General features: G+C 35.0%; 2 protein-coding genes across 6 annotated transcripts in view; one reads left to right on the top strand and one right to left on the bottom strand.

Moving 5' to 3' along the window:
- LOC129748421 (calcitonin gene-related peptide type 1 receptor) overlaps positions 1-26869 on the top strand; it is a 473124-nt gene that overhangs the window by 125799 nt on the left and 320456 nt on the right. The gene's annotated exons all lie outside the window — the stretch shown is intronic.
- LOC129741488 (phospholipase A2 group XV-like) overlaps positions 13687-26869 on the bottom strand; it is a 64042-nt gene continuing 50859 nt past the window's right edge. The window contains exon 4 of the mRNA XM_055733229.1: positions 13687-14886. Within this exon, the coding sequence (XP_055589204.1) occupies positions 13687-14886 (1200 nt within the window). The remainder of the gene's footprint in view (positions 14887-26869) is intronic.

Here is a 26869-nt window from a genome sequence, read left to right as displayed (position 1 = left end):
CTGAGAAATCTGAGCAATTTTATATAAAAACCTGTCAAAATTGAGGCATTTGATTTTTAAATTGACGACAGGCAAACCCGGCAATATCCGAGCAAATTTTATCAAAACCTTGAAATTACTTAACAAAAACTAAAAAATATAATTGAAAAAAAAAATGTTTTTCATCTTAACTCATCGACCGATTATCACTCATATTTTTGGCTTCCAAAAAACTTTTCATGATTATTTTCTGTCACGTCAGTGACCTTCAGTATTGCCACACTTGCAACGGGGTCAATCACCCTAGAGCTGGGAGTGATATTCGGACGTCTCAGGTCAGAGGAGCCAAGAAAGACACAACCTGTTGCTTGGACTTCAAAAGTATATCTGTCTTTATTTTGACTTCAGAGATAAGCTTAACAACTATTGACTACAAAGGTAGACATGGAATTCTCTCCTCTCAACTCCCCCTTTAAGATAAATTTTTCACTTAATTAAAATTTTCACGATTTTACTGCTTATTTTGTTTAAAAAGAAACTCTAAATTCAAATTTTCATGCTTTTTTCCTGTTTTTCTTTGAGACCTACGTGGTATTTGACAATTTTGCAATTCATGTTTTGATTCTGTTTTTTCTACTTCAGATTTGGTGATACTTTTTGATTCAGATACATTTTCAGTGTTTGAAGTTTTACCATCGTTGGGATACTTAGGAAAGAAAGCACGTTTAGCAATTTTCTTTAGTTGATTTTTGTGAGCTTTTTTGATTTCTCCTTCAATGTCTATGAGATAGGTCATATTAGAATTTTTTTTAACAACTACTGCCTCGTTACAAAATGTTTTTCCATTAACTTTATATGCGTAGATCACTTTATCATGCTTTTTCAGTTTACTGTCGATTTTACCTTTGTCACTAGTATTTTCATCTAACTGCTTCTTTTGTCTTGGATTGATTCCTGATAATATTGTTTGAACAGGGTATGCAAAAATTCTTTGATTTGGAATAATGCTATCTTCAGTAAGAATATGGTTGAGAGAAAAGGAGGATCTCCACTTTGGGAAAATAACGTTCAGCCAATCCCTCCCCAAAAGAGGAGTAAAATGTTGTTTTGACTCAACTACGATTAAAGGAAGTAAGAATTTTTTTTTATTAATCCTCACATGAACAATAATCTGACCAGAAACAAGAACTTTTCCGCCTGAGATCACAAACAAATTTCTTTTGACTGGTAAAAGAGGAACAGCTGTAAAATGTTCATTATAAGTGCGTTCAGAACATATCGTTGCGCAAGCACCAGTGTCGCACTCCATCACCAGATTAGCATTATTCACACAAAGTTCTAAATATGCTGGAGAAGTATCAGACCTGCCCTCACCTAGTACAATATTATTCACCATCTCAACCTCACCATCATCGTCATCATTAGAACTATTCTCGCATGCACCATCATCGTCATTCAGGTTGGATTTCAGCTCTTCCATCGCTGCGCTCAGTTGGTTGATTCTCTCCTCGAAAGCTCGTTTTCGGTTCCCTCGCCCCCTGGATAGCCAAGACGTGCGAGGCTTTTTGGCCTTCGGGAAGGTGCATGTGTACGAGAGATGCCCTCTCTGGTAGCAATTATAACACACAACCTGGTTTTCCCCCGATGCGTTTCCGCGGTGACCGACAGCGTCGCCAAGTCGTGCGACGTCGTCGAACTGGCTAGATCGAAGTAAGTTTTTTGATGCATTCACGGGTTTGCGGTTCGGACCAACAAAGTTTAACGTGTTTACTTCTGATCGGCCCATTTTGCGCGCTTCAGCCGCCGCAACTTCCATTGTTTTAGCTTTTTCCACTAGCTCGGATAAAGTCAACTCCACATTAGCCTCGTTTATCATCTTCTCGCGTGTTTTATCGTTTTTTATACCCGAAACAAAAACCGATTTCACTAACGTTACTTCTGTTTCCAAGGACACATCACAGTGCTCCACAATGTTCTGGAGCTCGATGGAAAAATCATCAAGCGATTCTCCGTCTAACTGTGTACGGGTTATCAGTTTATGGCGCTCAGCGAAAACGTTTTTATTCACTTCGAATATTTTCTTAAATTTGGTCACAATCTCTTCATAACTTTTACCGACTATTTTATCTGGCTTAAAACTGCCAATCAGTCGGTCCGCCGTTTCCTGGCCCACACTTGTAATAAATTCCAACGGCTTTTCTTCGTCTGGCGTTTTATTCAGTGCAAAGAAAATATCTACCGTTTGCAGGTAGGAATTCACATTCAGTCCCGGCACATACACTGGAAATCTTCCCTTAACGCGGTTTTCACCTGTCGAAACAGCAGGCTTAAACTCGGATGATAAACTCATGTTTTAACTACACGTCCTTTTATCTCGTCGCCAATATGTCACGTCAGTGACCTTCAGTATTGCCACACTTGCAACGGGGTCAATCACCCTAGAGCTGGGAGTGATATTCGGACGTCTCAGGTCAGAGGAGCCAAGAAAGACACAACCTGTTGCTTGGACTTCAAAAGTATATCTGTCTTTATTTTGACTTCAGAGATAAGCTTAACAACTATTGACTACAAAGGTAGACATGGAATTCTCTCCTACTTGCCCTGAAAATTCGTTTTGGAGGCATACATTAAAAAAAAATTTCTTCATAACTTAATTTTTTTTTTATTAATTTGCCAACTTAAATGAATAAGTCCTAGCCAAATCCAGGCATTTTTTCAATGAAATCCGGACGATTCTAAAATTTTGTATGAAATATCCAGGAAAACCCGGATAAAACCGGGCAATCTGTCAACCTTATTAAAACATGAAACGAACTCACCAATGAAAAAAACATTCATCGGGTTTTCACGAATTCGTCGAAATCTTCCATCCCAGGCAAACAAAGCTTGATTTTTTTTGCTTTCCATTCTTCTAAAACACCGTTTTTTTCATAATACTTCAAAACTTTGTTATTTGTTTTTCAATGTATTGGGCATATTGGAAATTGATGAATTTAATGAAAATTTTCTTCTGAAGTTTTTGCACGGAAAAAGTAATCTTTTGAGGCATTAGTATCAGGTTCTTCATAAACCGGTAAGGTCGATGACTAAATTTAGAAAGCTAATTGCTAATTACACAATGCTTCATAATCAGGTTCTCCTAAAACTGTAATAGTCCAAAATTTGAGGTTACATCACGTTACATTGCTCACCTTAATAGACATTCCTGACTGGTAAGAAGACCACATGGTGATAATTTCGTTCAAGGTATTAATTTTCTTGAAATTATACAGATTCCGACCACATGAACATCTTGTTAAGAGAGACTTTACCATTCTCGAACTTAGGCAAACACTAAATGTAAGTTCCTATATTTTCCTACTATTATACACCACTAATCGAACTAAATCATTTTAGGAGATTTTCAATCAAGCTGAATTAAAGATTAAATAATCCAGAAATCAAAAATTGTTTGTTTGACAACGGTATCCTTAACACTCTTAGTATTTATTCACCTTTAGAAAATATTTTGGAAGTAAATATGTCTACGTGGACATGACCCAAACCCCTACCCCCCTCTCCGTGGACAAGCGTGAACATTTCCATACCCCCCTCACCCCCCCCTAAGTTGTCCACGTGGTATGTGAACGGCCCCGTATGTGTTTGTGTTTGTGTAAAAAAAGAGAAAAAAAAACTTTTCTTCTGAGATAGAAAAGAAGATGTTTTTAAATTTTCCCCCGAGTTTTTCCTTCTTTATATTTGAACGTTTGACCTGTTAAGAATTTTCTTATTATTTAAATATTCCAACAGTTTTGCTTATATTTGATACAATTTTATATATAGTTATTTCTAAGTTATTTCTGTTGTAAAATTTCATTCAACCGAGAAAAAAAATTTATGTAAAGAATTAAAAAAAACAATTTGTGTGATTAGCCTTCTTGGAATCATGAGCTGTTTTCAAGTCTTGTCCACACTATGCGACTTTTTAATCAATTCACGATTTTTCGGAATTCAAATTTAGCAATTAAATCCGAATTCAATCATAACAAAAATATTCAAAATTATGTAATTTCAAGTTTTGTTGAAATATATATATAGAAAAAACAAAGCACTTTAAAGCATTGAAATTTCGCTTTAAAGTTTCTGCTTGTTATCTTTTTTTATACTTTACTTACATCAACAAAAAAAAAATCATGATCGATTCAAAAAGATGATTTGAATAATTACAATAAGTGAATCGTTTATAAACTTTCAAATTCCAAATGCATATTAATCAGTTTAAAATTTCAAGCTTTGAATATTTTTCCGCTGCCAATTAAAACATTGGGTCCTGACAAGTACAAAAGGTAGGAAATGTGTTTTTTTTTAGATTAGATGTTAGATTTTATATTTTATTTTCTGAAAACAAAAATTTAGAATTTAAAAACAAAGACAAACTTATTCTGCAAATCATAAAAAAAATCTAATATTTAAATAGTGAATTTTATTGAAAATTTCGAAAAACTGTACTTAAAAAATTGGAGGAATGTACAAACAAATTTTGAACATTATACAGGTAAGTTTTTTAGAAACTTTAAACTTTTTAAAACTGTAATTCATAGAACTCAATTGATAACTAAAGGATCATTTTGGTGAAATTTTTTTTGAGATTTCCTGAACTCGAATTTTCACACGGATGATAAGATTGCTATAATTTTCTCAGCTGAGAAATCTGAGCAATTTTATATAAAAACCTGTCAAAATTGAGGCATTTGATTTTTAAATTGACGACAGGCAAACCCGGCAATATCCGAGCAAATTTTATCAAAACCTTGAAATTACTTAACAAAAACTAAAAAATATAATTGAAAAAAAAAAATGTTTTTCATCTTAACTCATCGACCGATTATCACTCATATTTTTGGCTTCCAAAAAACTTTTCATGATTATTTTCAAAATACTTGCCCTAAAAATTCGTTTTGGAGGCATACATTAAAAAAAAATTTCTTCATAACTTAATTTTTTTTTTATTAATTTGCCAACTTAAATGAATAAGTCCTAGCCAAATCCAGGCATTTTTTCAATGAAATCCGGACGATTCTAAAATTTTGTATGAAATATCCAGGAAAACCCGGATAAAACCGGGCAATCTGTCAACCTTATTAAAACATGAAACGAACTCACCAATGAAAAAAACATTCATCGGGTTTTCACGAATTCGTCGAAATCTTCCATCCCAGGCAAACAAAGCTTGATTTTTTTGCTTTCCATTCTTCTAAAACACCGTTTTTTTTCATAATACTTCAAAACTTTGTTATTTGTTTTTCAATGTATTGGGCATATTGGAAATTGATGAATTTAATGAAAATTTTCTTCTGAAGTTTTTGCACCTCGGGAAAACGAGAATTTTGTAGCCTTGTGTAAGTCATTGAAACTTTTTTGAACGTTGAGTTGAACAAAAAATGAAATTTTAGCTTACAATTTTTCTTGAAGAATAATTATAATTAGTGTAGAGGCAACACTGCTCCATCAATAAAGACGACGGGTTGAGTTTTGAGCAGTATCCACGAATATCGACTAGATAGAGAGGAGCGAACAAAAACGAGAGAAACTGTGGTGGTCTATGTGTGTCCATGATAGAAGGTCAGTTGGCCAAGTAATCGAGTGTCGTGCGGAAGAACATTAAAGAGTGGTATAAAGTTAAAAGTGAGTTTTTATTATAAACCCGAAAAACCCGGATTCAACGGAAAGCGACGTTGATACAATTTTGGCGCAGCCAGTACGATCGACAAGGTACGTTCCATAATCGATAAATTAAGTGCTTGCTAGTTTACGCAGTCCCCTTTGCCTAGTGTGTAAAATTTTTTTCTCCAAAATGGCGTCTAAATTGAAGCATTCGTACCAGCTGAAGACTGGGGTAGGTGATAATAAAAAAAAAAATTAGTTTCATTTGTAAAAGATGGCTGGGCCGGCTGAAGACCGAAGAGCTCAAAGTTTGAAAAATTATTGTTTTGTTCGACTGAGGATCGAAAAATTTGGAGGCGAGGAAGTTGTTTGGGCAAAAAAAAATCATCGGCTGAAGACCGAAAGCAAAAAAAATGTCAAGCGGTTGAAGCCCGCGGCTTCGTAGTAACATAATTCGATTCGGTTGAAGGCCGATGAAGTTGGAGAATGAAATTTTAGTGAAGCAAAGGTTAGAAAAAATGCGCTGCATCAGATGAAATATTAATAGTGTGAATGGTAAACTTTTGCTGAAATACTTTTAGTGAGGATGAGGCCCACTTTGAACTTTTTTTGGTGGTAATTTTCCCGCTAGCTCGGAGAATAAAAATCTAACTGTATAGTGAGGATGAGGCTCACTTTGAAGATGTCTTTGTGTTAATTTCTCCGCTCACTTGGAGAGTTTAAATCTATCTCTTTTGTGAGATTGAGGCACACTTTGAAGATTTGTTGGTGGAAATTTTCTCGCTCTCCTGGAGAATTAATTAAACTATTTAGTGAGGGTGAGGCTCATTATGATGATGTGTTGGTTTGGTATCAGTTGTCCGCTCCCACGGAGAAATAAAATATACGACATATTTAGAAAAATGAAGCTCATATTGAAGTTGTTTAGGCGGCAAGTTTTTATTCGCTCTTGAGCAGAATTAAAATACCTATACGCAAATGACGAATACTGAGAGAAAATTTCAGATGATGATGTGTTTTGTTTTCTTTGAAAAGGTGTTACTGTAGAGAACAGAATATTTTGATTGATTGTGCTTGATGAAAATTTAAAGAATGTCAACTTCAAAAGAGTTAGTTTGGAATTTAATTTATTTCAGATGAGTAACGACAAAGACTGGCCATTGGGTCCTTTCAACGATAGTGTGGATGAATCTGATTTACGACGTGAATGGGAGGAATGGTTCCGAGCATTCGAACTTGTCCTCGAGATGAAGAATTTTGAAACGCAACATGAGAAATTAGTTTTTTTGTTGGCCCGAGGTGGAAGAGGTCTTCAACGTTTCTTTTACAATCTTGGTCCGGTTGACGGTGAGATAATGCCAGCGCCGGTAAAAGTGCCATTGGCTCCGATTGAAATACCGGAGTATGATAATGCGGTGAAGCGTCTCAATAATTTTTTTGTCGGAAAACGTAATGAACGGATTGAGCTCGAGGTGTTCCGTTCAATCAAGCAAACATCTAGCGAATTGTTCAATCAATTTGTTTTGCGACTTCGAACCCAGGCGACAAGATGCGATTTTCGAGACCGTGAAGAAAATGAAATCATGCAGCAAGTGACCATGGGTGCTCGAGATGAGCATGTTCGAGATAAGGGGATGGAAAACACGATGAGTTTCAATGATCTTATCAATTATGCGGTCAACCGAGAGATACTTACGAAACAAAAGGAGAAATTGCGTCCGGTTGGAGAAAATTTGGTGGCAGCGGTGTACCAGCAAAGGAGACCATACGTAAAGGCAACTTGGGCGAATAATAATATGGATCGCAGGCGCAATGAATGTGGTAGTTGCGGCTCTTGGTATCATGGCACGGACTCGGTAGGTTGCTTAGCCAAAAATGCATTGTGTAAACGTTGTGGTGTCCGTGGTCACTACGCACGGAAGTGCCCTGGAACTCGCCGAAGCACACCAAATCCTAATCTCAATTGGAGAAGACCAGCCGACCAGCAGAGAGGTTACCAGAAGGACAACTTGCGACGTGATGTCAATGTTTTGCAAGATGGGCAAGAGTTGAATGAAAAATTGAAGTGCCAGGAGACGAAGGAAATTTTCCCCGTAGGTAGTTTAATTTTAATTAAATTCTTCTTTTTCTCTTGTTCGTTACATAATAAAATTGAAAACTGATACTTAATAAATATGATAAAATGAAAGTCTAATTATATATGTTTTGTTAGAATCCATCTGCAGCAACTGGCACTGTAATTTGTACGATTGATCAGCTGAAAATAGAATTCTTGATTGACTCTGGGGCTGCTATCAATACAGTTACCGAAGGAGTTTGGACAGCTTTGATAAAAAATAATTCTGAGATCTTCAAAAAGAAATTTCAATGTGATCGCCAAGTTATGGCGTACGCCAGCTGCAAGCCTTTGCAGGTGATTGCTATTTTTGAAGCTTGGATTGTTGTCAACGAATTTAAGCCAAGAAACTACGCAGAGTTTTTTGTTATTAAGGATGCTCAAAAATCATTACTCGGGAAAAGAACTGCAGAAGATCTCAAGGTCTTGAAAGTGGGTTTGGACGTACAAAATATTGGAGTAGAACAAGTCCCGTTTCCCAAGTTCCCCAATGTTTTGATAAAGCTAGCCATAGACCCATCCGTTCAGCCAAGGAAAATAGCTTATGTTAGAATTCCAGTTGCGTTAGAGGAAAAAGTTGATCGGAAAATTCAACAGATGCTGAACGAAGATGTCATTGAACCAGTTGTTGGACCGCCAGACTGGATTTCACCCATGGTAGTTGTACCGAAGGGAAAGAATGACATTAGGTTGTGCGTCAACATGAAATTTCCCAACCAGGCCATTCAACGGGAACATTTTCCGCTTCCGTTGATTGATACTCTTTTAAATAGGCTTAGAGGATCAAAATGTTTTTCTAAACTCGATATCAAGTCAGCTTTCCATCACATAGAATTGCATCCCGACTCTCGAGGAGTGACTACATTTATGACCAGTAGAGGCCTTATGCGATTCAAACGTCTGACCTTCTGCCTAAACTGCGCTCCCGAAATTTTTCAGCGGGTTATGTCTGAAAGGCTGAATCTGGTTTTAGCTGCATTGAAAAGAAATAACGCTACTTTAAATGATGAAAAATGCTCAATTGCCGTTCCGGAGCTAGAAATACTTGGATACAAAGTGAGCTCAGTAGGAATAAGTCCCTCGGAAGAGAAGGTTCTCGCTATTCAAAACTTCCGTAAACCAGAATCAGTCGAGGAGGTTCGCAGCTTCCTTGGTCTTGTGAACTATGTGGGACATTTCATACCAGACCTTTCAACTGACTGACCTTTGGACTGAACCATTGCGTAAATTTGTAAGGGGAGATGTACAACAGTTTGATGAAGATCAACAACTTGCGTTTGATGATTTACGAAACGAATTAGCAAATACTGTTCGTTGTTTAGGATTTTTCGATCCAAAAGATCCAATCGAATTATATGTTGACGCATCTCCTGTAGGGTTAGGAGCGGTACTCACCCAAAGAAATGCATCTGGTACGGCCCGAATTATTAGTTTTGCCTCCAAAGGATTGACAAAGGCAGAAAGAGTCTATCCACAAACCCAGCGTGAGGCTTTGTCCGTTGTTTGGGCCGTTGAAAAATTTTACCCTTATCTTTTCGGAGCTACTTTCACTATCTTCACAGACCACAAGACTCTGGAATTTATCTATGGAGGCAAACATCAGGACGGGAAAAGAGCATGCTCTCGAGCAGAAGGCTGGGCCTTACGCCTTCAACCCTACAACTTTTCGGTGAAACATATTCCTGGTGTTTCCAACATTTCTGATGTTTTGTCTCGTTTATGTGAAGGATCTGAAAATGCATTGGATGAGTCAACTGAACACTACTTGTTTGCTATTGGTGAAACTCCTACGGCCATAACGCTCGAACTTATTCAATCCGAGACCACCAGTGATGAGGATCTAAAAAAGGTGATGAATGCTATCCAAACTGGAAATTGGTCAGTAGACTTGTGCCGTTATCAGGCTTTTGCAAAAGAACTTGGTATAATCAACGGTATAGTAGTGAGAAACGATCGCATAATCCTGCCAAAACAACTCCAGGCTAAAGCTTTAAACATAGCCCATCGGGGTCACCCCGGTGTTGTTACCATGAGGAGGAATTTGAGAGAATTAGTTTGGTGGCCAAATATCGACCGAGATGTAATAGAAAAAGTTCAAGAATGTTCCGGATGTGCTGCGGTCAGCACTCAAGGGCCTCCGGAACCGATGATTCGCAAGCAGATGCCAGAATATGCTTGGCAGGAAATTGCCATCGACTTTTTCTCAGCCAAGGAGTGCGCGACTTTTCTCGTCATCGTAGATTACTATAGTCGGTACATCAAAGTGATAGAAATGAAAAGTACCAATGCCAGCAAGACGATTGAAGCCCTTGAAGATGTTTTCTACGACCAGTCCTACCCCCAAACAATAAGAAGTGATAATGGCCCACCATTTGCTAGTGAAGAGTTTCTTAGCTACTGCACCAGTAAGAATATCCGTTTGATAAGAACTATCCCATACTGGCCTCAAATGAACGGACTGGTCGAGAGGCAGAATCAAGGGATTCTACGGGCTCTGAGAATTGCAAAAGCTTGCAAAACGGATTGGCGAAAAGCTGTGAAAGAATACGTATACGCATATAACACTACACCCCACTCGGTCACAGGAAAGCCGCCTCTAGAATTACTGACCGGAAGGCCAGTCAAAGATCTTCTTCCGTCGCTAAAAACAGATCCAGCCTGGTACCGTGACGATGACATTCGCGACAAAGATGCAATCCAGAAATTCAAAGGCAAGCTTTATGCAGACATGCGGAGAAAAGCGAAAACCTCTAACATTTCTGATGGTGATGAAGTGATGATTAAGAATTACGAGAGCGGCAAATTAGAGCCAAAGTTTAAGATGGAAAAGTTTAAGGTCATCAAAAGACAAGGCGGCGAAGTTACTGTCCAGAGTCAAGAAGGAGTGAAATATCGTCGACCAGTGTCCCATGTTAAGAAATGGCCGTCATCGTCTAAGATAGACGATTCAGTTTCGGATCCTTCGGCATCTTCTTCAGATGAATCTACAGAGGGCCCAGAAATCTCTTCACCACTCAAAAAGAAACAAGTTTCATCAAATCCTAATGATGATTTAGAAATACAAGCTCCTAAACGATCTAAGAGAACAATTCGGATTCCCCAAAAGTATAAGGATTAGGTAATGTATAAAATATTTATCCACACTTAATTTTTTTTTTCATTTTTTTATGTTTTAATTTTTTTTTTTTCGCAGAAGGAAAGGAATGTAGAGGCAACACTGCTCCATCAATAAAGACGACGGGTTGAGTTTTGAGCAGTATCCACGAATATCGACTAGATAGAGAGGAGCGAACAAAAACGAGAGAAACTGTGGTGGTCTATGTGTGTCCATGATAGAAGGTCAGTTGGCCAAGTAATCGAGTGTCGTGCGGAAGAACATTAAAGAGTGGTATAAAGTTAAAAGTGAGTTTTTATTATAAACCCGAAAAACCCGGATTCAACGGAAAGCGACGTTGATACAATTAGCAAAATTAGTAATGACGTAATTTTTCATAATTAAAATAATTAATTATAATACTGAGGTTTTAGTTTTTTTGGCTAATTCTGTTGACTATCGTAAGTAATTGTTGACATGCAAAATAAGTGTTCGATGAATTTTATTTTGAAGGTAAAAAGGTTAGCTTCAAATTCTGAATTTGGTTGGTTACACTTCCTAACAAAACTCAATTGTATATACAATCCATTTTTGGTGTCAAGATCTGAGTTTTAATACAGTCTGTCTAACGAGTTAGAAACTGAAATTAACAACTCAAAATAAGTATCAATTAGGAAATGTCTCTAAATAGTCGATGATTCCTTTGTCCAAAATTCTATAGAAATCGCATTTCAAGGTTCATGCCTGAAATATTGCACCTCTCGTAACTTTTGATTTCATCAATAGAACCTTTCCAAAAATTCAGACATGCTAGTTTCATATCTCAACAAACACTGTGCAAATTTTCAATATAAAATGTTGCGTAGTTTCAGAGATATTGTAGTTTGAATGAGAAAAGTCTAAAAAGTCCGATTTTCGTAGAATTACTGTATCTCAGGCCACAAAATTTCCAGAAAGCTCAAATTTTGTGTTATAATAGTGTGATAGTTGATCTATCTAACGCAAAAAATTTGATCAAAAAATATCATCAGTGTAAAAAGTTATGGAAGTTCAAAGTCGAAGTGACAATGCGCTTGCTTCCAATTTCTATACAATTATGAACGGTACTGTATGTATGTTTTTGGTTGGGTAAAAAACTATTGTACTTTTTACTTGAATTAATGAATATAAAATTTCATAAATCGGCAACATAGCTTAGTTGGTAAAAAACCTGCTTTCCGCATCTATGTCAATAATTTTACACCCAGGAGTGAACGTGGAACAAAATTTAAGCTTTTTCATGCTTTCCGCCATGAGCATCTTTAGTAAAAAAAAGTGAGAATAGCACAAAGATATTAGAAAAATTTTGTTTGAAACTCAAAAAAATCAATGATTTTTAAAAACTTAAAATCAGCGATTTTTAGTTTTTAAGCATTCCATGATATTTCTTTGGTTTTTACCATAGTTGTTCTTGAATGGCAAGACAAAATTAATAATTGAATTTTTAACAAAGAATAAATTTTGTTGTTATTCAAAAATTCTGCATGTTTCAGTTTGTTGGTATTTACAGATTTTTTTTAAATGAAATATTAATGACCTTGAATTTTAAGTTGTGAAGAATTCCTGTTAATAATATTTCTCAGCATGAATATTTTTTCACTTTTGACAACATCTCGAAATTATTTCTATACAAATTTATTTGGTATTTCTATATCAATCAAAAAAACAATTTTAGTGCGAAGTAGAGCCAGTAAGTCATTTTACCGATTTACCACTAGCATTTCCCAGAATCATATCATTTTGGCAACATTTTTAACGAATTGATAAGCTACTTTAAAAGCAATATCTTGGCGCACAAAGTTTGATAGATTTCTATCTGAAATGAGATCGTCGAAATAAACCCATTTCAAGTGGAATTATGGGATATGTATGTATCGATGAGATGAGGTACATTCTTGAAGAATTAATATTTCAATCTCAATTAAATCTCCAGAGTTTTCGTGATGCAAAGATCAATCAGTTAGTTGCAGCTTGAATATAACTATGAAATAAAATTTTGGAAAACTTTTTTTTAGAAAAGCTGGTTGAAAAAAAGCGAGGCATTTTGACTAAAAAGCGGGACGGCGGGACATTTTCGAAAAAAGCGGAACATGACTTTCGAAATTTTTTGGAATAGATTGAAAAAGAGCTTACAACAAATCATTATTTTATAGCTCAATCATTTGAATACTAGGGATTGTGAAGAATTTGACGACTACAAAACTGACGATATAGGAGAAAATTTCAACAATTCTTTTTTTTTTTTAAACGAACACAAACACAAACAGGTTCTTAATGAAACGTGATGTTTCCTCGAAGAGATTTCCTTTTCTTAACTCTATGCGTACATCTTTCGAGGATAAGACGGCTAGCATCTCACAAATGATAAAACTACCAATCCACAGAAAGTGTAATATGCATGCCGTGATCGGGATTCGATCCCATGATCGTTGGCTTAGAATACTCGAGGGCTATCTTCCAAGCCACGGGCTGCGGCAACTGTTCTTGCTGTTTGCTAGCAACTTACTAAAACAAATGATTGTTGAATTCGCCTTACGAAAGACATTGATAATCTTTATGGATCATTTATCCTCAAAAATTAAAAATAATCCAGTCAAAAAAAAAAATCAATATCTATTCTTAATAGAGATATTTCTTATCAGTTCTTATCATTGTATTCGCAAATATAATAACAACATTTATTTTAAATATAGAGTGTATATTTTCTCTACCATAACTCATTTTAAGAAACATTAAGAAGAAATAACAAAATTTAACAAAACCAACAAAACCAACAAAACTTGACCAGCCGTAGCTTCCAGTTGTAAGTTCCTTATCACTTAAGGTCACTCAGCTGCGTCGCCACAAATTCCTTCAGTATCGACAGTTCCCCAAGCAGTCCCATGTGGCCACTTTTTGGAAACTTTCGGATGATAACTGCACCATTTTGTTGCCCAACCCATCGTTCACACCCAGTCAGGGACCGCAAATTCACCGTTCCATCTCCGTCTCCGTAGATCAGCTTGGGCTTGTTGCTCGTCATGTCGTCGGTGTTTGACCATTCCAGGCGATCGACCGTTGGTTTTCCCGTTGCGTACCAACAGTGTACCTCGACTTGTGGTGCCGTGAAATTGAGGGTGTAAGGAAGGGTATCTTGGTACATGTTTAGGGCATCGTTGAGGTCGAGATCTTTGAAGAACTGATCGATGTTGGCAACGGTGTACTGGTAGGATTTAGTTTTGACAAAGATTTCATTGGGGTTCCAGAAAAGGGGGCTGGGCATAAGGTAGGCTAGCGAAGGTGTGGTGATGAGCATTGATCGAACTGCGTGGGAGTCGACGAAGATTGATCCCAGGTTGTCTCCAATGGTATAGGTTTTGACGGCTTTAACGGTTCCTCCCCAGGCTCCAGACAGGGAGATGAGCCTTCTGATGTATTTGTCCTTCCATTCTTGAGATTGCTGCTGGAGAAAGTTGAGGGTCACTGGAGCTCCTAAGCTGTGTGCTACCAGGGTGACTGCGGTATCGTTGTTGATCGCGTAAGTTTCTTCGATCAAGGACTTCAGTTGGGTTCTGTATTCGGCGTCCTCATTAGGAGCTTTCCGAAAATCGTAAGGAGCGCCCCTGATGGATAGTCCTCGTTTGTATCCGTAACGCACCAGAATATTGACTAGGTTAACGAAATACGCTCCAACTCTACTATGATTGGGGTCAAGCCACTCAACAGTCTCAGTATTACCCCAACCTGGAACCCTCACTGATACCCCTGGCGAGTTGGAAGTTGTTCGAGTCACACTGTTATACACCAATCGCAAGTTGTCCACTAAGCAGTCAATAATGAACCATATTAAGAGTTCAGGATTCAGCCAGATGGTCGTAAAATTATCTTGCTTACGACTACAAAACGAGTGAGTAATCTGATTTTTGTCCCATTTCGCTTCGAATCTACTTCCGCCATCACCCGGAATCAGAATCACAGGTGAAAGTGTTTTGTTGACGGCCCTCGGAATCGACAAATCTCTAAGCTTAACTTCCAGCTGTTGAATTACAGGAATTTTGTCAAGCGTGAACAAAGCTAAGCCATGGCACGATAATGCTAATTGACTCAAAATTGCCACACAAAACAACTTCATAGTAGATACTAAAACTCACTCGACGAAAGGCACCATAAGACTAGTCTGATCACGGACTTTGTATCGGCTCTTAACAATCTTTCCCTCAAAGACATGCTGTAAAAATAAACTGCCGAAAAAAACTTTCAACAGCAACAAATTTCCCGCCCAAAATCCAGCCATACAAACAAAATGCTTCACCTTGAAAATAAAAAACAGAAGCATTACTTAGCTCGGATTTTAACAATCTAATTTCGTTAGTAAGCCGCCAACCTCGCCAAGGAGAGACGCTATCAATTCTGATTTCACCTGAATCTCTCCTCCGAGAGCTGCAACTTCTTAGTGGTGTGATGAAGGTATCGAAAAATGCTTCTTCGTTCGTCGCTTCTATCACCAAACAATATCCGTTTCGAGATAGGCACCTAGTACGTGTGTTTCCAGCGAGATTACAAAACCATCCGGTGGCTGCAGCGTCTTTTCGATACGTATCTACGGTATTTTCTCCGAGACGGTATTTACTTTTTACACCCGGTCCAATATGTACCGGGTGTAAAAGGTAAATAGAGTGCTGCCATTAACGAATGAGTAGGGTGAAGGAGCCGATAGCAGATCAATGATTGGAATTAAGGAACGTTCTAGGTGTGAGATTATTTCTACTGAAAGTCTCTCTTGAAAGATTGTTTTGAGACATCAAAGTACTTCTTCACAAACCACCAATACATTATTTTTTTGTATCTTATCTGATAGCTACTTTTGTATTTTTTTTATCTGTGCTTGCAGAAAGACGTTTAAAATCAGAAAAGTCGAATTTTTTTCGGTTATTCGGTTATTAGGTTTTTTTCTCGGATACTGCTACAAAGCAAACAAAGAAGGAAAAAGGAAAGGGAGAAAGGAAAGGAAGAAAGGAAATGCAGTTAACATCAGATATGATTCGATTCAAATTTCTCAATTATACAGCTTGATAATTAGAGCACTGAGAGAGGCACCACAGTTTAGAACCACGACGATGACAAAAAAATGTTCGACTTTTTGGAGAATATTAAAAATTATGTATACGAGAAAATAGAACATAAACATTTTTAGGAACGGGCAATCAATTTTCGGTGTCAAATTCATAATCAGATGCCGGCTAGAGAGGTATTCCATATTACCAATTATTTTTTTTGCGATATTGACGTTAGTAGGGGAGAGCTTATGTAACCATAGAAAATAGCTAATATATGTCAATTACATCACTGTTTCGTGTTAAGACACTGAAAAAGTCTGTTTCCGAACTGGTTGTAACTTGGGATAAGAACTATAAAACCATTAAAAAGTGCATTTTAATTATTTTTGTCCCAAAAGCTGAAAATCAGCTGAATCTAGCAGCGAATTCAAGTCGATGAAGTCAACTGAATTATAGAGCCACAGCTTGACTGGTTTAGACTGCAGATTTGGCCTATTGGTAAGTTGTCGGAGGGATAATCAGAAGACTAGAGTTCAATTTCTGGTCGAGGCGAATTGTTTTTTCTTTAACATGCATGATCGATACATTTTGCTCTAAACGGTAAGTCGTAGATCCATCAAACGGAGCAATAACAGAATAATGTATGCCTGTTTGTAGAATACAAAAAAATCACACACGCTCATTCATTATACTTTTGATGCTTTGGTTGGCGGATGATGCTACTAGCCATGTAATGCAACAATCAAAACAGTCGTTTGAAAGGTTTGAAAAGCTTAAATTATGACGAATATTTCATCTGATGAAAACCGCATTTCGATAAGAGTATAAATAAACAAATTATTAGGCTTCAGAAACTCATCACTGAGGCGTCAAAATGTTCGACAGCTCCAACCAAAACATTCCATTCGCAATGCAAATGCCAAATAAATGACCGATTTCAATCATTTTTGTTGCGTTAGATCTTCTTTACACTTAAATCTTCAAATTTATTATCAAACTTTATGATCTACTATAATGATTTAAGAATAATAATCTCGACATAGACCAAAGGCCAAAGACTCGAAATCTTATTCCAGGCAAGGCCGTGCTAGGGGGGAAGGGGTGTTAGGGGTGGAGGGGTTTGGGGATGGAGATATTTTTCAAGAAATCGGGAAATTTCATTATCTTAAAATGGGTTTAAAAATAAGTGTTTATGAGCAAATCAGTCTAGGCTTGTGATATTTTATTTGACGACACTAAATGACGTTAACGAGTTGAAACTGATTTCTAATTGTAAATTTCGTGTTGTATTTCAATAAACCGTCTGAATTTAAACTCTAAACTAGACAAACAAAAATGCTACCTCGTCTTTAGAATTGTTTTTTAATTAAGAAGTGCAACTAAAGCATGGATCACGCAAAATCTGGACGCATTAAAAACGCATTTTGTACTCAAAATGTAGGGTTTAAATAATAAAAATTATTCCAATTACAATAACTCCAATGTTTTTTTTTATGAAATTTTGAACTTTTCGTCAAACATAGTTTGGATTCACGATTCACTATACTATTCACTGACCTCAGCGGCCATTTTGTTCCACAATCTCTTCATCTCTGTTGCATTCCGAGTCGTCCTACCATTCTTCTTCATCTTCTGCTTGAAAATTGCCCAAAATTTTTCGATAGGGCGGAATTGAGGACAGTTGAGTGGGTTTATGTCCTTTTTGGACAAAATCCACCCGTTGACCCGATACCACTGTAGTACCTCTTTGCTGTAGTGGCAGCTTGCCAAATCTTGCGAAAACTTAACTGGTCCTTTAAAAAAACGTTCCTAAAAAATCGTTTCTCGGGCACTCCTCCTTGTACATTTCGGAGTCCATGGTCTTGTTTTTCACAAAAAACGGAATTTTTCGTCCGCAGCTGCAAATACCTTGCCAGATCAAACACTTTCTTGCCAACTTATCGGCAAAAACAAATTTGAACTTGGCGGGAACATCACCCCGACCAGTGGCTTTGTGAAATTTTTGGCCAGGAAGTCGCTCAAAATCAGATTTCACGATTTTTGAACCAGACTACGTCAGGTTTTTTACGTGGGTGTCCAAAACTGATTATCGTCTTGCGGCTCCCATTACATGTAACTTTTTTGTAACAAATCGAATCGCAATGAAATTTTCAGCACTGATAGAGGAAATATTTCCGAACAAAGTACTGTCAAAACATTCCAGACCCGACAACTAGGAGCGCTATGGTATAATAAACAGTGCGTCCAGATTTTGGATAATCCATGCTTTAAACAAGAACAGAGTTTGAAACGAACCATATTTTGACTTCCAAATTAATTCAATGAATACTTATTTTATACATCGACAAGTTGGACACCATGTAAAAGGTTTTTACTTCTCACGATGGTCCTCAGAATTAATTTTGATTAAAAAAAACTCGTTTATGTCATAACAAATGTTATGCTGATGTAAAGTATTCTGCCGAAATCAATTTTAGCTTCAATTAAAATATTTTCTTTGTTCTTTTCAATGTTCGACTTCAAATTTTAAAAGATTTTGATAAATTTCCAAAGGCCACAAAATTTACATTTTTCCGAGGTGAAATGAATTTTAAGCGTGATTTTGACTAATTGGGGTATCCTAGATTTAAATATGCACTTTTTTCATCAGCTTTTGTAGTTGAAATAATTTTTTAAAACACTAGGTAATTGAAAAAAGTTACGCACTTTTTTTTATCAAATTAAATCAATTATTTACTTTTTCGGTTCTGAGGAAAAAGGGGTAGAAATTTTCTATTTGTTTACTTTTCTTCATTGAACGAATTTTCTAAAAAGATTCAAACCAAATCGATTTTTAGATATTTTTTAAAGCTTAAACTAATCGTTTTATGGTTTTAACAAGTTTGTTATGTGAAATCAGGTTTTTTTAACCTTTCTGCAGTAATGTAAACTTGTACCTTATCATGTTTTTTTTTCCAAATTTTTAACAACTGTTGAATTGAATCAAGCATCATCACCATAGTTTTATTTCTTAATTGAATGATGTACATAACATTATCAGAATCAGTTTTTTTTTCTATAATGCAACTTTCATAGCTAATAAGTTATCAAGGTTTGATTTAACTTAAAACTGACACATTTTCAAACTCTTTAGCACCAAAACTAAATTTTATAGTTCAAATTCGACAAATGATTTGAGTTCAGAACCCTAAAATTTACCAAAAACATTATTTAACCTTCCCATGCCGTTCGGGTCAATATGACCCGAAGTGCACATTTAGAATCTCTTTATCATCATTCCAATTTACTGAAGAACTAGGAATTTTGACAGGCCAAGTATGTTCTATGAAAATAATGATCAAATTAACGTCAAAAAATTGAAATTTGAGTTTTGAAAATCGGTTCATTGGGAAATGAAATACAGCTAAGCAAAGCAAAAATTGGATATCGTTTTTTTTAAGTTAGATTTTTTTCTACCGGAAGATCTGAGATAGCGGTCAAAACTTTCATTGGACCCCAACATATCTATACATTGTCGGATAGATGGATTCTTGACGATTTCAAACATCAATGAAACACTTAAATACAGAGAAGCTGTCAAAAGTTATCAGCATTTTAAAAATAAATTTGATTTTTCGGACTTTTTACTTTCTGAACCAGTTTCCGATAACTTGGTAATACATATCGACTTTATTTTAAAATTTTGAGTAATAAGAACAAATTACCTACACAATGAATATAATATCATCAAAATCGGTTAACATTTACAGTCAGGAGAACGAAATCAAACTACAACTCAAATTTCCCCGAAACGGATATTTTGCGAACGGCATGGGAAGGTTAAACATGAGCACCAAAATGCTTCTCCCTTGAGTTATCAATAAAATTCTAAAATTGAGTTTTTATTATTGTGAGACATGTTTATTGGAAAAACTCTTCGTAAAATTCTTATCTTAATATTTTTTTTTCAAAGAATTAACCGCATTTTAAAGTCAAATTATTTCAATTTTTAGAAATATTTTTAATAAGTTTTTCATGATTTTCAATTTTTCAATTTGGAATTTCTTTTGTCCTTAGATCATTACTTTAATTTTTTACCCTTATTCACATTTCAAATCGCGATTGATAAACACTTCAGCAAAATTTTGCAATCAACTTTCAGTTGAAAATGAAACAAAGAAATGTAAATATCCCTTCGTTTCATGAATTTTTATTTTCCTTAAAAATAATTTCAAACAGTTGAAAATGATGAGTACATTAAGTAAAAAAAATAAAATAAAATACGATTTTCCATTTTTCTATACATTAATTGTTGCAAATTTGTTGCTTTATGAAACGAAGGGTAAAGTTGAAGGATAAATAATATTTGTTTTTCGTTATTTGTGTTTTCAGACTATTTATTTATTTCAAGTTAAAATACTGCTTAGAAATTATTTTGGGCAAATTTCTAGTTTATAATAAGAAACATTATTTTGAAAAGTTTATCAATGAATAACCGAAAATATCATTGAATTTCATTCTGATTTGTTTTGGATGCTTTGATATAAGTAATTTATATTTCTAAATTTTTTGAGTTTGTGTGATAATTATGAGTAGGATAATGATGTCAGTAATACATTGCCTTATTGATTGTGTATTTTTTGGTATTGTTATTATTTTTAGCTAAATTTAAATTTCGAAAACTTCTCCCGTGGACGGGTCTTTCGCACGGGCCTGATTCCAGGTTCTATCACAGTTTTTAAAAGAAATTCTCACTTGTTGATAGAAATTTAGTCCCGGATAGCGAATTTCAATGTTGCTCGATTTTGTTCTGGAGTGAAAATGCAAAACCAAACGAAAACTTGAATTTATTCAAAACTATTTCGCGTCCAATTTTTTTGAGCAAATTTCATCAAAATTAACATGAACGATTTCTTGGAATCTTAAAATATGATTTAAAATTGACTGATGTTTTTTTTATATAAAAACAGGTTTTCAAGTGCTTTTCTTCATTGTATTTTATTAAATAATTATGATACTAGTGGATTTTGGGGAAAAATAACCCAGATTTCACAAGCCCCTCAATTGGCAGAAAAATATCTTGTAAGCTTAGTGTAGTGAATATAGGTATTGTAGTGTATAAAAATAAAATATGTTGGAAATATCAAGTTAAGAAAAAAAGAAATATTATATTCAATAGAAAAATAAATAAAAAGCATCTGATGATTTCTTTCAGTGAATATAGAGATTTCCACAGTCTATAAAATGAGAGAGGATTTATGACAGAAGAGTGGGAGTTCATATGAATGTGGCAACGCTGAGTGAGAGTTTCACATGCTTTGGAAAGAGAGAATGAAAATCAGTTTAAACAAGAAGGAAATGGAGGAAAGATGTCTTCCGGTAGTGGATAAGCTGAAAATTTGATTTAATCCAGTAACAATAAATCAGTCGGTTACGACACTTAGGTTAGAAGAATTCTGGATTTTGTGGTCCAAATTCTTTAATACGCATTTAAATTCGATGTCTGCGACCAGATTTCGAATTCTTTATTCAGTGTTTTGTTGTTGTTGAAATCTAGTTAGGATCACCATTCGAAAAAAAACTTAATTGAATCTTAAGTTTGCATTTTAAATTTTCAATATTTGAAACTCATCATTCCAGAAACTGAAGAAAAAATACATCTTTTTCAATATTCCAACTTTTAGTACTTTTGCAGAACTTCACCTAAATAAAGTTTCATAATGGTGACCCAGAATTAACAATTCTGAAACAGTATCATCATTCGCGATTTTAAATTTACTGAAGAAAGAATTCATGCTAAAAGCCGAAAATTCAGAATCATAATATGAGATTTCTAGTTGAGGGTTTGGATACAAATTTCTTTTGTTGGTTCATAACTAAATTAATCTTTGTCAGATTCGGAATTCAGATTTTGAACTCAGTTTCAAACGGCAAGATTCAGATCCGTAATTCAAATAAAAAAAAATCAGTTTCAGCTCAAAGTTAAGTGTTATTATTAAGATAAACATATCAATGTGGGAATTTTATTAAAGATTCAAATTGCAAGTTTTAATTCTTGATTCAAAATTCAAATTTTATTTTTAATCAGAGTCAGTTTGGAAACAATAACCAGTAGAACTCACAAATATTAAAAATAAATTGAATTCCTTTTGAAGGTTTCGTTCATTGAAAATTATTGATTTTATTTTTAACCCATTCGAGATGGTGGTTTTTTGCGACATTCGAGCTCATAGTACTTTATTCTAAGATAACTTTTATATAGTTTGGTTTTCATCAAAATATATTCTCAATACATTTTGCCTAAGCTTTGTGGATTCCACTAATAGAAGGATATTATTTTTTCGAGCAATACTAAATTCACAATAAATGATTGATCCGAAAACAAAAATTCCATTGCACACAATCTTGAGCCGGTTGAAGAAAATATTCACAGGATTCGTGTTATAAAATGAATTATTAATGATTAATTTTTATTGGCAAATAACTTGTACTTCATCTTCAAGCTAAAATTAAGCTGTAAATATATTTTATTGGATTTGTTATTGCAAATTAAAGACATACACCGTCTTTGCCGATCAAAGCTTTAAAGATTGGATAAACTATTCAAAATTCAAACTGTTTAGTTGTTCATTTATAAAGTTTAAACTGAATAAACTGAAATCTGAAATTTTAATCGAGTTTACAAGAGTTTAAAATGAATCTGATTTGAACGGAAAACATCTTCTCTTAATTTTTTTTAAATATACATACATATATTGTGGTTGGAAAGCATTAGATTATTATTTGCTTATTTAAGTAGATTTAAAAAGTTTTCTCCTCAATGAAACCTTGAAATCCATTATTTAAGAATTAAATATTTAGAAAAAGCTTGCATTTTTAGGACTTAATTTTGATAGTTAGGATTAAAAATAAATACCCAACTATCACGGGGAAATAACTCTAAGCTGAATAATTGTAAAGAAAATACACATTTTTTATTCTTTTTATGTAAGAATTGTACAAGCAAAACTGTTATGAGAAAAATTAATCTCCAAACTTTGGTTCAAAGATTAGTTAAGGCGAAACAGTAGGGTAGAATTGGGTTTTTTGATTCCCTTTTCCTGTTTTCTTTTAATATTTTAGGGAAAATTAACCCTCTAAAACCTCATTTTTTCCGCTGAAAAATTCCCAGAATCTTAATTAAATGAAAATAAACAACTTTTGTAAAACGGAAAACTTTATGGTTGAAGACAATTTCATGACATTTTTTTTTAAACTGCTTAACCATAGCTGTACACAGGGGATAAGGATCATGACTTTCAGTAATTTTTCGTTTGCAGTTTTTACACACTTCAAACATTTTTTTTCCCGAAGAGTAGGCGTTTGCTAAATTGTCAAGACGTGTTTTTTTCGGCAGAAAATTTTTTCTAAAAAGTAAAATGGAAAATTTAATATCTTTTATAGATTATTTCAATCAAATACGATGTAATTGATGGTGGTGCGGGAGTGAAATCGTTTGTGTATAAGTTGAGTAAAACAAAATTATGGGTAGAGTTGTTCCATCAGATTTCCATCTGACTTGTTTTGGAAACATGATAAAAAACAGCGGTTGATGTGCTGCTGCTGTAAAAAAATTGTGAGCTCGGTCCTTTATGTTTGGTCACTAATTTATGAATATCTAGAGTTGCTGTATTAAATGATAAATAGGCAACAGTAATAAATTCAAGTTGGGTGGTAAGTACGATGGTGTAAGAAGGAGAGTGCAGTTGATTAAAAGGTAAGATGTTAAAAATGCAAACAATATTGTAACTTTTTTTGATTTAATATTTAAAATAGCTTAACTCTATTATTGGGGATTAGTGGGGGGTAGGACAGGGCATCAAACGAGCGGAAAACTGATATACAATGGATTGTGGGTTCAAGCCAGCCGGAGTATCTCGGCAAATTTGGAATCATGAATAGATTACTTAGGTAACTTTTCAGGATTCTTTATTTGTTTCGAACAGTTGGAAGGGAGTGAGATGAGTCAAACCTGTCCCAAGCCAGTGGTAACGGACCCCTTGGTTGTACTGCAATTATTGTTGATGAGTTAAGCATGAACAGTATTTGAAAGTGCGATCGAGACTTCCCGTACCGACTCGGGTCGAAAGACTTATCAGCCACTGGTGGGTCAAACATACATACATACATACATACATACTTCAAACATTTTTTTTCCCTAAAATTTCGAAATATTTAAGACTGACGCATAGCTAAATTTCTATATAACTCTTTTTAAATTGTTTCACAAATAACTGAGAACTATGAACAACGTATACAAAAAAAAAATTGTTGAGCAATATTGTTGTAATGAGAGAATTTTCCAACGGGCTTTTTGTTTCATATCTTCTTCCTAACTGAGAATAATTATTTGTTCTCGAAAATTAACTTAGTTGTGAGTGTTATTTATTTTAAAAAAATATTAAATTTATGAGGTTGAACTTGTGAAATAATTCCCCGATATATCTTTAATTTAAATTTTTTTTTAAATATTTCAAATTATTGACTTATGCATAGAAAAATCTTTAGTCCATATGTTTTTTGATTTCGAAAAATTATTTGGCATATACGTTTAAGAATTACAACCTTTCTTTCAGGTCAAACCCTTTCACTTGACCGATCTCAAGTTGAAATCAAAGCTTAACAAATTTCTAGCGGTACTTTCACTAGAATTTGGGACACTAATTTTCGTCTCCTACAAGTCAAACCCTTTCAGTAGAACAGTCGCAAGTTAAAATCGAAGCTAAACTAATTTCTAACGGTACTTGCACTAGTAGCTTACGGCACTTGTTTTCCCGAGCAATCATTTAAGAAGGTAGGGGAACTGGGGGTAAGACGCCCACGTGAAGAATAATATTTCATTACTCGTAAATTAAGAATGCAATCCAGTAAATTGAGCAATAGTTTTGAAAAGGAGACTGTTCTTCATCAGAAATATACAAACAGGAACACATATATGAATTATATACGGCTCTAAAGGTAAGATTTTTGTTTTACGAACCGTTCGAAAGAACAAAGGGAGATACCGGATATTTAGAGTGTCAATTGAAGGACCACCCATTTATCGTAAATCAGTTCTCTTTTAGATGGCTCAAATCGTTAATATTAAAACAGCATATTCTCAACTTTTTGGAGACATACTTACGAATTGACTAAACTGCTATCAGATTCAACTTTTTTGGGCAAAGTTTGTCGCAAATGGATGACGTCGCCACCTACATTTCAAACCCTTTCACTTAGCTGGTCGCAATTTGAATTTGAAGCTAAACTAATTTCTAGCGGTACTTTCACTAGTAGCTTGTACTAGCGAATCCTCGACACTAATTTTCGTCACCTACTAGTCAAACCCTTTCACTAGAAGGGTCGCAAGTGAAAATTGGAACTAAACTCGATTGTACTGGTATTTTTACCGTTTATCATGACTTGTTTTAATTTCGCGTTTAATTTTTTTCACGACCCCTCTACGCAAGTTAAAATCGGGGCTTAACTCATTGTAAGCGGTATTTATACTAGAAGCCTGTACTAGCGAGCTCGCGACACTAATTTGCTGTTTGGAATCATCTTCCAAACAGCTTAAAAAATTCAAACTCATTAAATGTGTTTAGACAGGAGTTTCATATCTATTTCAATGGGGGGACCAGTAAATTTTTTTTTCACAAAGTAACACAAGAGAATTATAGATTAAGATAGATCTGTTTCTCTAACTACTAAATACTAAGTGTAGTGATATGAAAAGGCATTGAGTTTCCTTATACTACAAGTTAGAAAATAAATAAATGAATAAATAAATAAATAAATAAATAATTTCCGTCACCTACAAGTCAAACCATTACATTCACACCTACTTAAATCCACGAATTTAAATGCAACATTCGTAGAACCAACCAAATCAGAAAATATACAAAAAAAAAAAATTTAAAAAAATATGTATCATCAAGGACCTGCGCAAATATTCATGAACAAAAATAACAATCAGTTTCTATTGAATATGCTTTGATCGGCTTTCAAATGAATTTGAATGGATTATGACAGGAAATGAAAACGGTAAAAAGCACCTTTACTTTGAAAGATTAACATATGAAAGTTGTTTTAAGGCTTTGACTTTGGCGGTAAGGATATTGTTAGTTGAATAAAGATTGAACTTTGAATGTGAAAATTTAGAACACTGAGCAAAAAAATTCAAACTTCATGAGCGGAAACTTTATCAAAAAATCCAGGAAAACAACTCAATTACCACCAAAATTGTCATCAGAGTTTTTTTTTTAATTGATTGATGATTAGCGAAACTAAGAGTTGTTCTATAAGTAGATTTTATAGCGCGTCTTTTAAGACCTTTATAGTTTTATAACTTTGGATTGAACACTAAGCCTACCCTTGGCTCATCTACTCTAGAGGGCAAAAAAAAAATCTCGTGCCTAATGGTGCCAACGATATGGAAAGGTGTTCGTTCTACTTTCGGTCTGTCTCTAGTCTACTAGATACTAACAGCAGAAGACTTTTACCGGGTCGGGTGGTGAATTTCGCTCGACGAAGTATGAAGTGAGTAGGTTGGTTGGTGCTGAGAAGTGGTATACTTTAGCGCTCTGCTTGTTCTTGGGATGAGTAATGAAACAAAAACACAGCAATGGCAAACAAGAAAATAGACTATTTACACCATTAGGAGAAGCGGCTCCACTGGCACTGCCTCTCGAGTTCTATGTTTGAGGGAGGACGACGAAGAGACGACATCGGCGGACAACATCTTGTGCAGTAAGGATGATATGAATGTTTTAAGGCAATCCGCAAGGACTGTGGACCTTTTTCTTGAAAGGAAATATTCGCCTAAGAAAGGGGACTTATGATAAAGACATTAATTCTGATGGTCTGTTAATACTTATTAGGAACAATCATCCGAACATATGTTGGTTCTTCCGGTGATCAATGGAGCTGATACTTGTGTGTTTTCTCACCCTACTGCAGTATTTA

The sequence above is a fragment of the Uranotaenia lowii genome, chromosome 2 (assembly GCF_029784155.1).
Source record: "Uranotaenia lowii strain MFRU-FL chromosome 2, ASM2978415v1, whole genome shotgun sequence".
Taxonomy (NCBI): domain Eukaryota; kingdom Metazoa; phylum Arthropoda; class Insecta; order Diptera; family Culicidae; genus Uranotaenia; species Uranotaenia lowii.
Note: the sequence above shows the minus strand (reverse complement) of the source record. Positions and strands in the feature narration are given on the sequence as shown.